The 18,748-nt window shown below is 49.7% G+C and overlaps 1 protein-coding gene across 3 annotated transcripts in view; it reads right to left on the bottom strand.

Moving 5' to 3' along the window:
- Pdia5 (protein disulfide isomerase family A member 5) overlaps positions 1-18,748 on the bottom strand; it is an 88,807-nt gene that overhangs the window by 7,302 nt on the left and 62,757 nt on the right. For all 3 annotated transcript variants that reach the window (XM_087901101.1, XM_087901099.1, XM_087901100.1), the window contains exons 12-14: positions 8,013-8,083; positions 7,378-7,538; positions 3,141-3,271 (exon numbers count right to left, since the gene is read on the bottom strand). In XM_087901101.1, coding sequence (XP_087757227.1) covers positions 3,141-3,271; positions 7,378-7,538; positions 8,013-8,083 — 363 coding nt within the window. The remainder of the gene's footprint in view (positions 1-3,140; positions 3,272-7,377; positions 7,539-8,012; positions 8,084-18,748) is intronic.

Below are 18,748 nucleotides of genomic sequence, written 5' to 3'. Positions count from 1 at the left end.
CCTGACAAAGGCCTGTGCGCTCCACTTCGGGAGGTGGACAGAGCGGACTCTGTGGGAATGAAAATGGCTCTGCTCTTCTGCTTTCTCCTCTTGAGAATGAGATAATAACGACTGGCATTTCAAAGGGTTTTTGTGAAACTAAATTAAGGCTGAGCTACAAATTTAATCTGAGTTTAGCATTTGAGTTGGTTCCTGAGATGGGTGGGACCACCCATATGGCCAGACTTGGGGAGCAGCCAGCTGTCCCCAGAATAGAGGGGGGATGAGGGAGGACAGACTCGGGGATTTCCCAACATCTGATGCAGGAACAGAAGAGAGACCCGGGATGACAATGGGTTAATTCGGAATAAATGAGCCCATGTGGCAGCTAACGGACAGATGACTTCTCAGCTACCTAAAATGGCAATTCTAAGTAACACCATTAATTTGGCCTAACAGAGACACAGAGTCAAATTCATGCAAATGCCATAGTACAGAGGAGTGATATTACATAATTGCAAAACATTTAAAGAGCACAGTCTATTGGTAGACTCATCTCGTGGGCAGCCACAGGCCCTGTGAAGGGCATAGGCCTACTAATAGCACGCTTACAGGGTGGGCTGAAAATAATCTACCCCAGGTCTCACAATCCGGTTTCATTATTAATTTTCCCTTTTTAACCTCCACTTATTGAAAGCATAAAAGCCAACTGTCAGTCTAGCGCGAGTTCCTACGCCATCGATTTTAAAATATCAAGGCCTCAGATGCATGGCTTCTCGCATCTCATTTTCTCATTAGCTAAAGAGTGCACGGCAGATGAATAACTGGTGGGGTGGCTGGGCCAGAAAGTGCATGGGATGTGTCTAAGAGGTAGAGGGGGACCAGAGTGTGCCATGGCTTCTTCTAATTTGGGGGAGAAAAAAAAAGCATCACTTCTATAAAGTAGGAAACCCATTAGGCCTCCTGAAATGGAGGACAGAGGCAAAGCCAGGGGACTAGAGAATGAGCTGAGTCGGTCCAGGAAGGGCAGTTCCCATGAGCAGATCACGCGGGATGGTGTGGGCATAAAGAGAAGCGGGGAGTAAAGAGAGGCCTGGGGAGGCAGACCTGGGGGAGGAGGGCAGTGGCAGGGAGGCCGGATGGGATAGGCCAGCCTTCTTACTTGAAAATTTTATCTGGTACTTGGCATTTCTGCAGTATTTAGAGTCTTTATATATAAACGTGTGTGTGTGTGTGTGTGTGTGTGTGTGTAGCTTACAAGTAAGTATATTGTACGTATATTACCATCACAACGCACAGAAAGACAGACTTGTCATTAAGATTCCGCACAGCTCCCTCTCCCTGCAATGTAGCTCCGGGGAATGCTGGGGCAAGATCCGAAGACAGGAAACTAGTAGAAGATGGGAGCTCTAAGGACTAAGACCTTCAGCAGCAGCAGAATCATTCCACGGCACTGCTGTGGCCATGAACTGGCATGGAAGACTTCTCTCAGAGAAGACTGGGAACCCCTGAGGCCAGGCAAGGATAAGGCTCCTTCCTTTATATCCAGGGTGCAGACTGGAGAAGGGAGGCAGACTAGTCTCAATTGGCTAGCATGGGAGGATCCCTGGGGACACAGAAACCTCTAGAAGCCAATAAGAACTTTGAGTCTCCCGGAGGGTCCCTCAGAGAGGGGGCATTTCTGGGGAAGCACTGTGTCTAGTCTATGTGAAGTTTACTTGGTGGCTGGTCACTGAGCTGTCTGTTGTCTTACTGGCTGCTCACAGAGATCACTCTTGATGAACTGTGCCTGTGGCAAAAGACAGAGCTGCCTGGGCTGCAGGAAGAGCCTGCCATGGACTTGCCACAAAGCCTAGAGCAAGTCATAAAAATCCCGGTCTCGGCCCTCCAACCTCTTCTGCTCTGAAGGAGCAGGCAAGGTCTTTGAGGAACTCAGTAAGGGCCTTTGAGAGCAAACCAGAGAAGAGGTCAAGGTTGAAGGGGAGGGAGGATGCCCGGGTGTGCTGGCTGCTGGAGGGATGGGGTCTGAAGCCATGATCGACGAGGGCCTCTCAGACAGAGACAGTGACAGTGACTATAAGAGCCATTGCAGGCTACTGACACTGAACAGTGGGGTCGGGAGCAGAGCAAACAGGAGGGCCTGCCACAACTGAGTGGGTTTACGACTAGACTGAGTGCCTAGCTTCCCTGTAGACAGAGACTTTTATTATCCTCACTCCATTAAGCTGAGCTGTAACCTGGGGGAGAGAGAGAAGGGCAGGAGAAGAGTGGGACACGCTAAGACGCTTTCCCTCTAAGTGTCAATTAACAACCTCAAAACGGGAATGCACGAGAACCCGAGGTCACAAACACCCCTGTTAGCAGACATGTCACTTCCTCAACTTGTACTCGGATTAAAATGAGAATCATGGGGCTTGCAGGTGAATCTGCCTTCCCTGTACTATGGTGTCAGACTCAAGAATAGATCAAAGCCTTTACAAAAGGTCAGTGGGAGTCCTAAGGCTCTGAAGACAAGGTCAGTACCAGGAGAAAGAACAGGAGCAGAGGAGAAGGAGGGAGGAATTGAGTACGTGTGTATGGTGTGTGTGGTGTGTCTTCAGTGGGAGGGGGCACAAATAGGGGAGCACAGGCAGCATTGAAAAACCTGGAGACTGGGGTTCGAGAGATGGCTCAGTGGTTAAGAGCACCGGCTGCTCTTCCAGATGACCTAGGTTCAATTCCCAGCACCCACATGGCAGCTTACTGTTACTTCAGTTCTGGAGACCCTATGCCTTCACACAGACATACATGTAAGCAAAACACCAATGCACATAAAATAAAAAAAATAAATCTTTTTTTTTTTTTTAAAAAAAAAAAAAAAGAACGGCTGACAGAAAAATCCAGAGACTCTGGGAGACCTAGGAAGCTGGTTCCCACCACAGAGTCTGTGAGCCTGAGCAGAGAAAGACCTCCCCAGTGAAGACAAAAACCTGATGGGGGCTGACAGAAGGAAGCAATGAAGTTTTCAGGCCTTCTCAGCCTGTGTGGAGATGGGAGTCCTGCTTCAGGCACACAGTTTCAGGGTTGACCAGGAGCTGCACTGGTATCTGGGGTAGGCGCTCTTTCTGATGTGGTGGCGCCAAGCCCTCTCTCCTCCCTCCTCACGGACACAAGCTACTCACAAGGCGCGTAGAACATGACCAAAGTGTGCTTCTTCTTCTTCAGGGTATCCCGGAAGTTATCCCCCATCAGATGTAACACACTTGTCTGTTGCTCTTCCCACGTGGGCTCTGGAGGTGGGGGAGCCTCAGGGCTGTGGAAGTTGGGGGGAAGGGCAGGCATGAGGAACGGCTGACAGGCAGGCGCAAACCCCACCCCACACCCAGCCACTGTGGAACACAAACGAATAAACAACTTTGCGTTTCTTCTGGGATTTCATTTTAAAACACTGGCTTCAACACCAACAAATCTGCACCATCTATGAAGAGGTGGGAGACCTGGGCCCATTTGAACCTGGCACCCCCTCCAGGTGTGGGTCACCATGCCTTCAGAAGACACAGAACCTCCTCCACCTGGCTCCCTGGCTCCTTCCATCATCTTCTTTGAAGTGTTTGTTCTGGCAGAGAGAGTGCCAGCCAAGCAGTGAGGGAGGCCTGGGCTCCAATCCAGATTACTTGCAAGACCTGTGACTTTACAGAATGTGACCAAACCTGAGTCTCCATTTGCTTTTCTGTTACATGGGGCAGTGGTACCTGGGGTAGAAGCGACACAGGGAGTGTATGTGAAGCTCCTGCTTGGCCCAGCCTAGAGAAGCTAGGAGTGCTAAGAAACCGCAGGCACTGGATACATGTTAACTGACTTCTAGTTTCTGATTGCCCACTGGTCTCCCATCCCATCCTGCCTCACACAGGATAAAGCCTGCTGTAGTTCGGATCTGTCCCCCAAAATCCTCTGTGTTTTCAGAGTGGCACTGTTGGGAGGTAGCGGAAACCAAGGTGGGATGTCGTGGGAGGTCTGTCTAAGATCACTACCAAGTAACCATAAAAGGACACTAACCAAACTGAGGCAAAACAAACTTTTCTCTTTGAAGTCAATCATCTCAGGTATTCGGTACAGTAAGGGAAAGCTGACTAATGCTGAGTCTGATTTGTTTATTTATTTTAGAGACAACATCTTGTCATGCAGCTGGCCTAGAACTTGTAATTTTCTGGACTTAGCACTCTAAGTGCTGGGGTAACAGTCAAATGCCAACACATCCAGCTCCCAGGTCTTTCAGAAGCCTCTGCCATCCTTGTGTCCCCTCTTTGCAACCCCGTGTCTCTTGGCAAGGAAGGCTATACCAAGCAGCCATATACTCCCCCTCCTGCTACACTTCCACAACCCTGTACCGTCAACCTAGAATTCAGTTCAGAGAACCGTGGGGCCTCTGTGATCTGTCACTTTTCACAAACCTTCTAATAGCACTTCCTAACTTCAGTGTCCCATGTCTCCCATGGCTTTCTCTTCCTCCAGTTCTACTCCAAGCCTCTGCAATTCTCACGAGACCTTATGTGAGGCTCTTCAGTGGCTTCTGCGGCTGTGGTAACCATGAACTTTCTCTCTCCTCTGAGCCTGCCTCCAGCCGGATGCCCCACTGTGACCTCAAACCCACCCAGACTTGGGACATGTGATTTTTCTTTAAGCATAAAGAAAAGGGAAGGGTTGGGTCTTGTCACCAGCACAGGGGTGCCTTGCCAGCATGGAGAACTGGGGGAGGCAGAGGGACTGGAGAGAAAAAACATATGGCCACATGGTTGACAGTACCAACTTGTCTTTTCTGCTTGCCCGCTCCCTGAATGATGTTTCGCTTGTGGACACATCTCAGCAACCCAGGGCTTGGCCACCCAGCAGGGTAAGTAAGTATCATGCACCTTGCCTGGTGCTGTCTTCTTGCCCTGCTTCTGAATGAGACCTCCACCTTTCATCCCAGACTCCTCTGCTGTCCAACACCAGAACGCTCTCTTCTAAATGCCTCAAAGAGCTATTGCTTGTCTCTGGGTGGTGATCCTAACCTCTCTGAACTTAAATGTCTTCTCAATGAAACAGGAATAAAAATTCTGGCCTCGGGAGGATTTATGGATGAAGAGAGGCACAATTAAACATGGCTGGGATTTGGTTCAGGAGCAGAACCCTTACCTACCAGGTGCGGACACCGCCTTCCTAGTGAGACTGAGACAGCAGGCAGGGTAAGTCCCCTGCTTCAGAAACCAGAGGGGAAACGGAACACTTTGTCTCTCTTAGAACCCTCGAGAGTGGAGGCGTGGCTACTCAGGCTCCTTTTGGGGAGCAGATAAAAATGGGAGCAGCTGAGGGTGGAACCTGGCCACTTCCTTTCCCTTGCAAGAGGCATCTCCTGGGCCTCATACCATCTTCACTCCTAGTACATACACCGGGGTTTCTCCAAACGCCATGGCAGGGAGACCCACTCATGGCCACTGTGTCCACGCTCAGGAACACGAGTTTCAGAATCTGCATGTCTCTGCAGATACTTGCCACACCTGGTGTGTACTGAACGCACATCCAGGTTCGAGGAGCGATGCTGTAAGAAAAGGACCCCGATCTAGCTGCTGCCATTCTGTCTGCCTTCCTTGTTGCTCTGGGACTTTGGAGTCTTGCCTTACACACGGGCATCATTACCTCTGTGAAGGCCAGGATATGGCTTCTTTCACTTTCGTTTCCCTCCTTTTGCTGAAATGAGGACACAGCCTCAAAAATTATAATTGTGTATGGACACTGGTGTGCAGCAGCAGCAGGCAGGGCCAGGCTGTGGCAACGCTGTTGTGATAATAGCTATTGTTTCTCTAGCATGGCTGGAGGCTTCTCCAGGCTGGGGCATCAACGTCACAGGCCAACCTCCTCCACTCACAGAAGGGAATACTGAGAACTGAGGCTCAAATTCCTCTGGGTCTTTGGGTCAGCTATGGCAGAACCTCTCAGGCTGTCTGTATTTGCAAGTGGAATGGGCTACGTTGTGTCCTGCAGATTCACACATAGAAGTCCTTATGCCCCAGGACCCCAGATGGTAACCGTATCTGGAGGTACTAAGATGAAGTCACTACAATGGGTCCTTCATACAGTGGGACTGGTGGTCTTGTATGTGGAGGTGAGGTCACAGTGCCACACACAGAAGGAAAGACATATGTGAAGACATGGCCACTACCATGATGAGCTTTGTCAACTTGTCACAACACAGAATCACCTGGGAAGAGTCTCAACAAGGGACAGTCTATCAGGCTGGCCTGTGGGTGTGTCTGTGGGATTGTCCTGATCACTCTGGTGGATGTGGGAGGACCCACGTCAGCACTATTCCTTGGTGTTGGGCCCTAGACTGTACAAAGCAGAGGAAGGGAGGCATGCCTGAATTCTCTGTTCTTTACTGTGAGTGAGATACATCCCAATGCTTCAAGATCTTACCTTGACCTTCCTACAGTGAGGGACTGGGATGAAAAGCTAAACAAACTCTTTCTCCCGCAAAGCTGCTCTTGTTGAGATATTTTATCACAGCAACAGATACCTAGAGCCCAGGAAAGGCCTCCAAATAACCAACCCCACCAACATCTTGAATTGCCACTTCTGGCTTCCAGAAAGCTAAAAACCAATAAACCTCTGACATTATGCCAACTAGATGCTCACGCTTTGTTATGGGAGTCGAGAAAACTAACACACAGCCTGGGGGCTCAGAGAAATCTTTGTGCGGAATCCTGACTCCTGGAAGCTGAGGGCAGTCTAAGACATCCAGCTGACTATCGATAAACCTGGGGCAAAATGAGTTCAGTTCTGTGATGACAAGCAGGTGTGCCCTTCCTGTATTCATAGATGATGAACCCTGGGGCAGTGAAGGCAAACACTGAAGCCAATGGAACCATCTAGAATGGCAACTGTTGCCTTTGGACCCGCACAGCACGGTGACTTTAGATTGAGGGAGTCAAATCTCCTGGCTCCTTGGGCCCCAATTCAAGGATGGGGCTTCTTAAAGTTCACTTCTGTGGTGGTTTGAATGAAAACAGCCCCCATAGGCTCATAGGGAGTGGCATTATTTGATAGGATTAGGACCTGTGGCCTTGTTGGAGGAACTATGTCATTGGGGGTGGGCTTTAGGTTTCAGATGCTTAAGTCGGGGTCCCAGTGTCTCCTCTCTTCCTGCTGATCCAGATGCACAACTCGCAGCTACCTCTCCAGCACCATGTCTGCCTGCACGGTGTCACGCTCCCCACCATGATGATAATGGACTAAACCTCTGAAACTGCAAGCCAGCCCCAATTAAATGTTTTCCTTTATGGTCATGGTCTCTCTTCACAGCTAAGACAACTTCTCTTCCTCGAGTCTCCAGGGCCTGGCAGCTAGTTAGCTAGGTCACACTATCAAAGCCAAAACACTTACTTCTGCATCCACTCAATAAACTTCTTCTTTGTCCTGAGTGTGGGTACAGCCTGCTGCTCGCCGTTCTTGAAATACTTCAGTGTAGGGAACGCGGAGATGTGAAATCTTCCTGCCAGGGCCTCGTTGACGGTGGCATCGACAGCTGCAAGGACACCAGAGCTCTGGGATGGGGGAAAGGCCAACCATGCATTACAGCCTCAGAAGTGGTGCTGCTGGAAAGAGGAGCCCAGGGGCCGGCCCGACCCTCCCCCAGGCCTGGCCACGATCTAACGGTGGTGCCTGGATCTCTGCGCCTATATACCACAGGGACCAATTAAACCCTGGCACATCCCTCTCTTCTTAGCGATGGGCTAAGATTAGGCTTCTGAGTCTGCCTCACCAACCATGCTGGGCAGAATAGGGCCTTCTCCCAATGGTCAAGGTCCAGAGAACAGAGGGAAATAGTCAGCTATAGGAACATGGTCTCATACGCTGTCTGCTCTGTTCTGTACCTGGGAGGGGCCCCACCTGCCTCAACAGAATGTATTTACTAGGGGACACGGAGAGCCACTTTGGGGCTTATAGAAAATCACAATAGCTCTAGGAGCCGGTGACTCTTCAGGGGGAGCGGCGAGGACTCAGGAAAGGAAGCTTACATCAGCATCTGCATGGAGGACTTCAGCGGCACTCTCAAACTCCGGCTTCATTTTCTTACAGTGTCCACACCCTGTGGAGAGAGTGCAGGGAGGGTAGTTTTGTGGCATGGAGGCCCTAGTGTCCCCATGCTGCCCCCCCCCCCCCCCGGCCCTGAGACTGGTTGGCATCACTTCAGGAATCTGGGCACTGAGAGACAACAATGAACGCTGCGTAAACAACCATATAAATGTCCCACGCACTGCATATCCAGTCCCGGGGAGCTGGCCCTGGAGTAGGGCTGCTGCACATCCCTTACGTGAGTCCTGCGAGGCAGGAATTGACACGGTCACTGTTTATACGTTGAGAAACTGAAGCACCATGACGGTGGTGGATGGCTGCCTGAGAATGACCAGACAAGCACAGTCAGGGGTGTGCTGCAGCCCCCAGCAGTCCGGCGGGAGCCCTGCTGAGATGGCACAGGCCTGGCACTGTGCCACATTTGCTAATCATCTTCTCTGGACTGCAGGGCGGGAATACGAAGTCACAGAAGCAAAAACATTGGGAATGTGAAGTTTTGAATTCCAATAGGAGAAAGCACAGGCACAGGACCTACTTATGTCCAAACTAATGGCGTTCCTTGGCATAGAGCCTGCTCTGCCCTTGCCTTATAAGCACACGATATCATGAAAAACAGAATTTGCTATATTACAAAGCAAACAGGAGACAGTGAGAGGGTTCAGTGGGGAAAGACACTGCCACCAGGACTGACTGATGACTTCAGTTGGATCCCTAGGCCCCACATGGGAGCAGAAGAGAACTAACCTCTATAAGCTTTCCTTTGACCTCCACATAGCATGTGTATGCTCTAGTACACACATATGCATACATACATGCACGCACATACACAAATAAATAAATGCCAAAAATTAAAGACATTAAAAAAACCCAAACAATAGCAAAAACAACAACAAAACCCCAGTCACTTTGTGGGTAACATTAGGGATAAGAGAACTCTTCCATTTTCATTGAAAGAGAGGATTCTGGCTTTGGATGCTAACAAGGCTGAGTGGTGTGAGGCCTCAACAGCTGCAGGATGCTCTCAAAGGGAGCCCAGCTGCATGGGAACCTGACAGAAACGAGGCTCGGAACCTGATGAGAAATGACAGCCTTCTTGGGGGGGGTGTGCTAATTGTGATGGATTCTGGCTGTTAGGAAAAATAAAGACAGAAAGAAAGGAAGACAGAAAGTCACTATTATCAGGAGACCTCCCACATCTTCCCTTCGCGGAAGCCACCTGAGCACCTCAACTGACTTTCCTACCTCCATGGTAGTCTTGCCTAGGATAGGTTGTCTGGGTCCTCCACAGCACCACACAGCCCGGCTCCAGGACAGAAGACCCTGTCCATCTCACTCTTGTCTTCTTCAACCCACTGTCACCCTGTCCCTGGGGAGGGACGAGTGGCTGCAGGGTGGCCATTCCGCTTCCTGATAGAATCCTAGCTAAGCTCCACGCTCCTATGCGGAGCACTGGGGACCGGACTCACTGCAGGAAAGTGATGCTGACCCAGTCCAGTTCAGGCAATAGCTGCCATTTGTGCCAATGTGCTGGCTCTTCCCAGATCGCCTTCTGGCAGAGCTATCACAAACCTGGAGGATCCAAAGTACCCAACCAACAGGCAAAAAGAGGAAATAGGGACCCTGCGACTTCCATTTAGGGGGCTTGCCCTCCGGGTGGGTTAAACCAACAGGGAAGAGAAACGTTTCAGGCATCGGGCTCTTCCTGGCTGGAGAGGAGCAAGGCCTGTGAGACAGTTTAGTGTTCACAGGATGCTTTGAGGAGATGGACCAGAGGAAGAGAATCCCTATGGCTCCTTCCTCTATGCTGTGTGTTCAACTGCACACTGCTGGACTCTAGTCTCGGAGTCCAAGTCCTCCAAGGCAGGACCCGGGAATGTTCTACACTGTGCCTCCACACGAAGCAAAGTGACCGTCATTTATTTAATTGACATAGTAAGTAGTTACTGGACAGCAACAAGAAGAAAAGGCCTAGTTAATCTGAGAAGAACGGGAGTGACCAGGGGCTTGGGAAGATCATCGGGGAACACGTACCAAATAAATAAGCGACAGGGACACAAGGACCCAAACTCCAGAGGAAGGACAGCCTCAGGACAGATATCCCCAGGCCCCACTCAGGAGGGCAGAGTTCTGCTGCAAGGCAAGGAAGACCACTTGCCCAGAAATTGCCCCCAAAGGTTCCTCTGTGACACTGAGTTCTGGTCCCCAGGGCTGCTTCTGGACAGGGTAGGGGTCATCTGACTCTACTGGGCCTCATCTGACGAGAGCCCCATCAACTGGAGAAGTGTCAAAGTCATCCTTATTTTGAATTATAAAAACATACTTTCCAGAAATAAACATTTTAGCATCATTATAAACCATCTGTCTTTTTTTTCTTTTCTTATTTTTTTATGGTGTGTGAAAGTTGGTTGGTTCCTTTTCACACACAAACATCTGTGCCTTCGGATTACAAGCAGATCCCCAAGAAGGACCCCAAAAGCTCCTCTGACAGAGCACAGTTGAGGCACACGGAGTAGGCAGAGCTATATTCCTGACTCTGCTCCTTCCCCAGGTAGACACGTGCAGCCTGCCATCAGCTGGGGACTCCAAGCTAGCCTCTCTTCCCGGATAGCTGTTTCAGCAGTAGGAGACAGGAGAGGTGGCCTCAAAGGTTGAGTCTTGGGTGCTAATAACTCTACTACAAGTTCTTCTTCCTCATGATGCATCGACTCCCAAATTCATGAGTAACTTCTAAGGGATCCCGGGCCCTGCAAACTTGTGTCCTAAACAGGAGGGTGAAGTGGTCCCTTTCCCATAAGAGGTGGGTGGAGCAAGGTGGAGGGCCCTACCGATATCTGGACTCAGGTCACCTTCCATTCTACAAGATACGTTAGGAGCAGAGGAGGATACTCTGTGGGAAGTTCCACTGACTTAGCGTGAAATAGACTGTGATTTAAAAGCATCTGCTTGAACTAAAAAGAGAGGAAGAGCTACTTTGAGGTTTATGGTCGGTCAGAATGGAGAAATTCCGCGGTGCTTACAGGAGCCTCACAGGGCTAACTCCAGCCGCGTGCCTCTTATGCTCTCCTCAACGTTCACCCCATTCTCTGGCCCGAGGCCAACCTCCTCTCAACAGACAGTGAATTCAGGCTGTTCAAGAAGTCTTGGAGAAAAGCGAGTCCAGAGACACTCCTGTTGTTGGGGGCTGGGTTTCTCACCCCAGAATCCAGCCCAGCCTAGAGAGAAGGTAAGGAGTGACAGCCGCAGAGCCCCGAAACAAGCTGGCTCAGAAGAAGGTTCCCCAACACTCTGTCCCCTGAATGTGCTGTGGGTGGCGCTGCCGGTAGGGCCTGGACAGTGGGATTGCAACTGAGGTCGGTGGATGGAAAACGGGAAAGCCTACTAATGGAAAATTACAGCTTCTTTCTCAATGTCCTAGCCGGTGCGGCAGGATCCTTGAGGGTGAGGGAATTCACCTTGCGCTACCTTCATGCCGTTATCAGGTTCCTGTCCTTTGATGCCACTGCCCTGCTGGGGTGGAAAATGGGCTCTCTACCACCTGCCAGCTTCTATCAACAGAGGGCCAGAGGCGGGCACAGAGACTGAGAATTGGCTCACTGGGCAGAGGGGCTGTGATCAGCCACTGTGTCTGTGCTGGGCATGAAGATGGCTAAAAACCTCTAGATTCTTCTGCTCACGTACACGGCTCTCCTGTACTCCCAGCCTCGTCTCTCAGGGCCGAGGAAGGAGGAGTTTGTTTTCTGTACACAACCATTTAAATCAATCCCAGCAGCCCCACGAGACACATGACAGAGATCAGAGGGTCCATTTTACAGTCGGAGCTTGTGGTTCTAGGAGAGGAAATGCTAAGTCCCCTTGGGGTCTTATCATCATCTCAGCCCCGCCCTGGTGGATAAGCACCCCTCCAGGCCACCCTTGTGGTCCCCTCTGGCTTGGGCCCCGCTCTGAGTCTTTCCAGCTCGTCTCAGATCCGCTGATGGAGTTGTTCTTCTTCCAGTCATAAAATGCTTCTTATTCAGATATTCCCACGGCATTTAATTTTTGGTTGCCTTGTGACGGATCAGTGCTATCTCCTGATATTTATGAGCAGCCAGGGTCTCTTTTCACAATATAAATCATATCACATCCCCCTTGCTTAAAACTTTCCAAGGGCTTTCTGCCACAGGTGGCAGACTGAAATCTAAGCTCCTTATTATCACCGCCAGCCAATGCCATCTGGCTCCCACCTGCCCGGCAGCCCCGGCTCAGCTCACTTCCTCCCGTCCTTCACGATGCAGCCTCTCCCCCATCCCGTCAAGCTTCCGTCTACCTCAGGATTCTTGGATGTGCTCCTGCCCCACCTCAAATACTACACCCCTACCCCATCCCAGTTTATGGGTAACCCCTTCTTCTCGAATTCTGATCTTACCCCCTCCGACCCTATTGCTCTCCCTTCTGACAGTCGGCATCCTCCCCTAATTTTATTCAATGTGCCTTGAGCCGGCTGTTTATCTGGGTCCTGTCTCCTCAGCTGGACAGTCGGTTCATACAGGCAGGAGCTCGTCTGTCCATCTGATCGACTCTAATGTCAAGCAGAATGCTTTTTGCACTTTTCAGGCTTATACCTATGTACCAAAGTGTCATAGCTGGGATAAGTGTCCCCCAAAGGCGAAGGCCCCAGTTTGTGGCACTGTTACGAAGTTGGAAAACCTTGAAGACGTGGGGTCTAACATGAGGAAGTTAGAAGCTAGATCTCTGGCGCTGTGCCCTCAAAAGTGACAATGGACTTCAGCCGGTTCTTCTTCCTCTTTGTTTCCCAGGCAACCATGAGGAAAGTCACCTCCTCCACTACACGTTCCAGCCACCATGTTCTGCCTCACCACAGCCTAAAAGTAATGGGGCCAACGGATCATGGACAGAAACTTCTGAACCGTGAGCCAACACACGGTGTTCCTCAATTATTAAAGTTGATTATCTCAGGAATTTTGGCACGATGACAGAAAACTAACACAAAAGGCTTAACCAGATGAAATGTTTTATCAACAGGGGCACAAATCATTGCTAACGTGACTAAAGGCCCCTTCCTTTGCAAAGTTTGTGGTCAAGGTACTCACTGTGCACACACATTCTCTCCCTACTACCAGAGGGCACTTCCCCTGCCCTTCCCAGTCTTGGCAACTGTCTGGAGAAATCGCCAGTCTTCTAGGTACTGGTCTAGTGTTATCTCGAAGCCATGGCAGTGCTCACTAGAAATCACTAAGATTTACTATTCTAGCATCTTTCCTTCTGCTTTTTGAAAGAGGTATCAAAGCTAGGCGCTGAACTTCTTCAGACAGAGTTTATGATGAGAGGCCCATGCGGGCCCAGATAAAGGGAAAGGTCTGGCTGAGCAATGTCTTCCTCCTGAACAGCATCTACTTGGAGGAGCTGGGGTGGTATACAGCGTCTGTGCTGCCCCAAGGCCCAGTTCCTGTGCCTTGCCTTCTGGGTGTCCCTGGCTGTGTGAGCTGCAGGACAGTCAGGAGCGTTAGATGTGGGGAGCAGGGCTCTGGCCTGCTGCATTAGTGTCTGCACTGTAATTTGACAGGCCATTAAGTTTTATGGCCAAACTTCACTTCCTTGTCAGGTTTTTTGTTTTTTTTTGTTTTTTTTTAAATCACGGGTGTAAGTGCGCTAGCTGCTAACTCTGTGATTTACAGAGGTCTAGCACGAACATCTCTATCCCAGTCTCCCCTGGTTCCAGGGGTGTTGGCCTTCTGTCACCCCAAAGCCCTCAGACTTTCCTTTGGATTATACTGAACTCACCTCTACTGACAACTGTATTATAAACTAGCCACGGGCTTTCCTGGATGCTGAAAGCAGAATTCTCCAGGAGGTCAAATTCATCTGCAAAACCCTCGCTTGGTAGCTCAGTTCAGAGGGTGTCCTACTAAGGCTAGTAGAACAGCTGATGTTTGGGTACCGGCAATGGTCAGAGCTGACCTGTTGACCCCTTGGGAATGACTCACACCTTGATCGACCCATCTATTCAGCACAGCCCTTCATCCTGCAGAGGTCTCCCTATCTTTTATGTTATTGTAAAATGCAGATAACAAGCTTTTAAAATTTTATTTGCAGGTTTCAATCCTGAGGAAATAATCTGACATGTGGATAAATATTTATGCAAGGAAGTGTTCTCAGCAGTGTGACTTATAATGGGAAATTCAGTAAACAACTCAAAGTCTCAACATTATATCACTGGTTAAGCAATTTGCAGCTCCATTATATGATAGAACAACATGTGGCCGGCAAAAGCATGCACACAAAGGTGTTTTTAGTAACATAAGAAAATATCAAGGAGACAATGTACAGGAAACCAATGCATAGGTTTAAAAAAGCGGAGGTAAAGTCCTTTCACTAGGCCAAAAATAAAATAAAATAAGAAGTTTAGAAGAGAATTAAATGAAAAACAAACGTTACAAGAAAGACGAGACAGTGTTGCCATGTTCTGGGGTGGAGCTCTTAGCAAAACACAAGCTGATGATGGGAAAGTCTGGCATGCAGAATCGCTCAGTGCTGAGGTGCAGCTTCCCTGACTGCCTAGGTTAATTTCAACCCCGACTGCACTGGTTTGGCCATATGACCTTGGGCAAGTTCGCTGGCCTGCAGGTGTCCTCTTTGTTTTTTATAAAACTGGAATAATGACACAGGGTTTGTGGTAAAGGTGAAACGAAGTACTACGTGTCTAGAATTAACACCTGACTGTAGCAATTACTCGGTAAAGACTACAGTGTGGCTACAAAAACATAAAGCTTTGTACAAGGAGATGCACCCACAAAGTTAAAGCAAGCTACAGACTAAGAGAGAGCACCAGGGATATAGGAGGAGACACCTGGACAGCCAGAGACCAATACCCATAATGACAGAGCTCTGGGTAAAAGGAAAATGACAGCCCAGGGAGAAGCAGCGAGCAAAGGGTATGGTCAGGTGGCTTTCACGGAGAACTGGTGTGGCTCTTCAGCGCCCTCCCTAAAGCTCACGTGTCCAGCTGGTGGTGGTGTTGGGAGGTGAAGACACTTCTGGAGGTTTCCACTGTTCCCTTTAAGGGTACAGTCTCTTTCTTTCTCTGACCGCCTTGGCCTCCTCCCCTATGGGCACCCTGCCATGATGATCTGCTATGGCAAAGGCCCAAAGGCGACAGGGTCAAGTGACTGGAGCATCACCACTGAAACCGTGGGCCAAAAATAAGTCTCCCCTCATTTTCACCTGGCTTTCTCGGGAGCGTTTCCAGCGACGGAAAGCTGGCTGACAAGGCAGGTCACTGCCCCAAAGGATGCTTCGCTTCTTCAGTGTTAGGAAAGCTGCAGGCAAGCAAAGGCTGACAGTGGGTGTAAGAATCTGTCACCTCTGCAGCAATGACCTCAGTTTGTAACAGGAAACCACCTAAGGGACGCAAGATTTCTTTTGGGTCATGGTTTTCAAGAATTTTGGCCCACTGTGGCAGGGAAGGCGCGGCAGAGCCACTTCACAGATGGCAGTGGGAATGTGGGAAGGAGGCCGTTCACGCCTTGATGGACCAGGAGGCCAGAATGAAGGACCAATGGTAACTTTTAAAAGCTCACCCTCAATGGCTTGTTTATGCCTGCTACACCCCATCCTTCTAAACCTCCACAGCCTTTGCCAAACGGTCATCGGTTGGGGAAGGAGCACTCGAAACATGAGGTTGTTTCAGGCTCAGTCCAGGTCCTCGCTCCTTCCCTATTGCTGTGATAAAACACCACAACCAAGGCAACTTACAGAAGGAAGGGTTTATGTGGGTTTGTGGTTCCAGACGGTCAGAGTCCTTCACCATCAAGGTGAGGAAGGGGGACAACAGGCATGGCAGCTCACACAGCACAAAGCTCAGCTTTCAAACCACAAGCAGGAAACAAAGAGCAAACTGGGAATGGTGGCTTTTAAAACCTCAAAGTCCCACCTCCAGTGACAGACTTCCTCTGGAAGGCCACACCTCCTAAACCTACCAACTAGGAACCATGCTGACCAGTTCTGGGCCCACAGAGGACAATTCTCATTCAAGCCACCACAAACCATAACACCACAGTTGCCAAGGTACTGACTCTGTCACACACAGAAAATTTCTGGGTGTTCCCTAGAGAAGTTTCAAAACAATGAGTCCATCTATGGCACACAACTTCGCTTTGGCAATTAATCCTAAATATTTAGACATGGGTCCCAATATATGTCTAGAAATGTTTCCTGTACTGTTTGAGTAGTGAAAAGATGAGGACAAATGTCTATCAATATGGGATTTGTTTAAAATTTATGGCGTATCCAAATTATAACACCCTAGGCAGTGGTTAGATTTATATGTCAACACTTATATCTACATGACAACATCAGAACCTACTGGTAAGTGAAATAAGTCAAATCCTAGGAAATGGATAAAATTAATAAGAATGCCCCTACTCACACTAATATAGGAGCAGGAGGGAGAAGAGGAGGAGGAGAAGAAATAGAGATGCTGGCTTTAGTAGTGCCCAACCCTGGGGTAGACGGTGTGCCTGGGAGAGGGGCTTCTGTCTATTTATACTGTATTCTTACATAGCTTAGAACTACGATCTCTTTCTTCCATGATGCAGCATTCACGCCAAGTTCCTCATGGAGGCCCAGGGAGGTCAGATGCGAGACTGAGCCAATAGAGGAGCAGAGGACATTCTAGGGCTGCAAATCTAGGTTCTGCCACACAATGCAACCTGTGTGCACATAGCCTCTTCTCAGCCCTTTGCTTACATTTGCACTCTACTCCCCAGGGGGCCCAGCCTACCTCCTGGAGAGCAGGACCCAGGGGACAAGCCTGGCTGTAAACCAGGTGACTGAGCTAGTCTATGCAGAGGGTCTCAATAGATGCTGCCATACTCAGCCACCCAGTGACCTCCCCGGCATCAGCTGTAGCAGAGTCTGTATGGCTTACCGGGAAGGAAAGCCATGGGCAAGCCGAGGCAAAAAGAAGGTGAAGAAGCTGGGGACCAACAGAGGTTTCAAGGTCAGCCTGACCACAGAGGATTGAAATCAGACTGTGAGAGCCAAAGTTACATTTTAAGTTTTAGTTACCATGCCTTAAGAGATCCATGAAACAAAAATGCCTCTGATCTGCGAGTCCCTTGCCCAAGGACAGAGAGTTCCTGGAATGTTGGAGACTATTGTTTGTGAGAGACAAGCCACAAGTTTTCATTCCCCCAAACAAGTTTGTTTGACCCATCTGCACATGTGAGTGGGAGGCACACAGGCAGGAAATAGGTCCGGAGTGTGCTTGTCCCTGACGGGGCCTGATGGGAAATGGAATGGTTTATGTAGGAATTATGGGTTTTCCTTCTTAAGCCCCTGCCACATGTGATGCTGGGCCATTTCCTGGGAACCTGAACAGATCCATCCACCTGGCCAGTATTTGATTAAAGCTTGTTTCACACTTGGCTTTCAACTGTGGTAGTGGTCTTAGTCTCAACTGGTGAGATTAACAATAAAGTAAGCAGGACCCGCATGCCTCTCCCTCTGGAAGCCCAGGACTACGCCCATAGGTACCCTGAGGAAGCTACAGGCACCAAACATGTGAGGTTCCTCTGCAACCTACAAAGCTCCTGCCTGGGTAGGCACAGGTCAGGAGGAACGGTGAACGCCTTCTTTCCCAGGCTGTTCAAAGGGACAGGATCGATCACTGTCTTAGCACTTAGTGCATGTACAGAAAAGAACTCTGCAAAGAAAGCCAGGGGGTCTCACAGGAGTCAGCTGGGATAGGCTGAACCTCCTTTCCCCAGTGTTCCTATATTACTCATCTACAAGACTGCTGAAAGTCATTAAAAACAGGTTTGTTTATTTTTCTAGCTTAAGCCCCACTCCTTCGGCCTGTTGGGCTGTTTGAAGCATCTTAGGAAGAAGTCGGCTCTTTCAGCTGGCGAACTTCTTTACTCGGTTATAAACCTTGCAACTCTGAAGGTCAGCCTTGATGCTCATCACCTGTTTTTTAGTCACTGATTACATTTAAGTATGCACTCTCCAGACAAGGCAGGAAGAGGATGCTTCCCCCAGGTGGCGCCATCCTGTCCTGCTCTCCCAGCAATTCACCTGTTGACTGTCTCCCTAAAAAGAAAGGCAAGCTCGCTCTCTAATCCAGTAACCCCGCCCAGGAACCAAGTGAAGTGCAGTCAGCAATCTGTAGCAGAGTCAAGCCTTGCTATGCTGACAGCTTCCAACTTCCCTTCCCTTAATCTTTGCGGGGGTGGGGTCTGCTTCTCAGTCGCTCTCTACATGGCCTGGGACTGACACCTGAAACATAAGGACTTTCAGGATTCACCCGCTCTTGCTCTCCAGGCCTCCAGCTTCCAGACAGGGTTTGCAGAGCACTCTGGCTTTGAAGCACAATCCAAGCTCCTAAGAGTGCTCCACGTGGATCCCACCATGAGTTCTGGCTCCCCTTGACACCATGAGACTTCAGTCCTCCCGAGGCTGAAAGGCACAGTTCCCGGCAAGGAAAGGGGCCATGCCATCTATGGCGACATTAGCAGGCAGTTCATCCAGAGGTAAACCTCATGCTGTTGCTTGCACCCCTCACTCTGCAGTGATAAACACACGTGGGCTAAACATATGTGCTGGCCCACAGGCAGACAGACAGACAGACAGACAGAAGGAGGACATGCTGGGGCATCTTCCAGTATCCGCCAGCATCCGC

This window comes from Myodes glareolus, chromosome 2 (assembly GCF_982192425.1).
Source record: "Myodes glareolus chromosome 2, mMyoGla1.1, whole genome shotgun sequence".
Classification (NCBI taxonomy): Eukaryota; Metazoa; Chordata; class Mammalia; order Rodentia; family Cricetidae; genus Myodes; species Myodes glareolus.
This window is presented reverse-complemented; position numbering and strand designations above follow the sequence as displayed.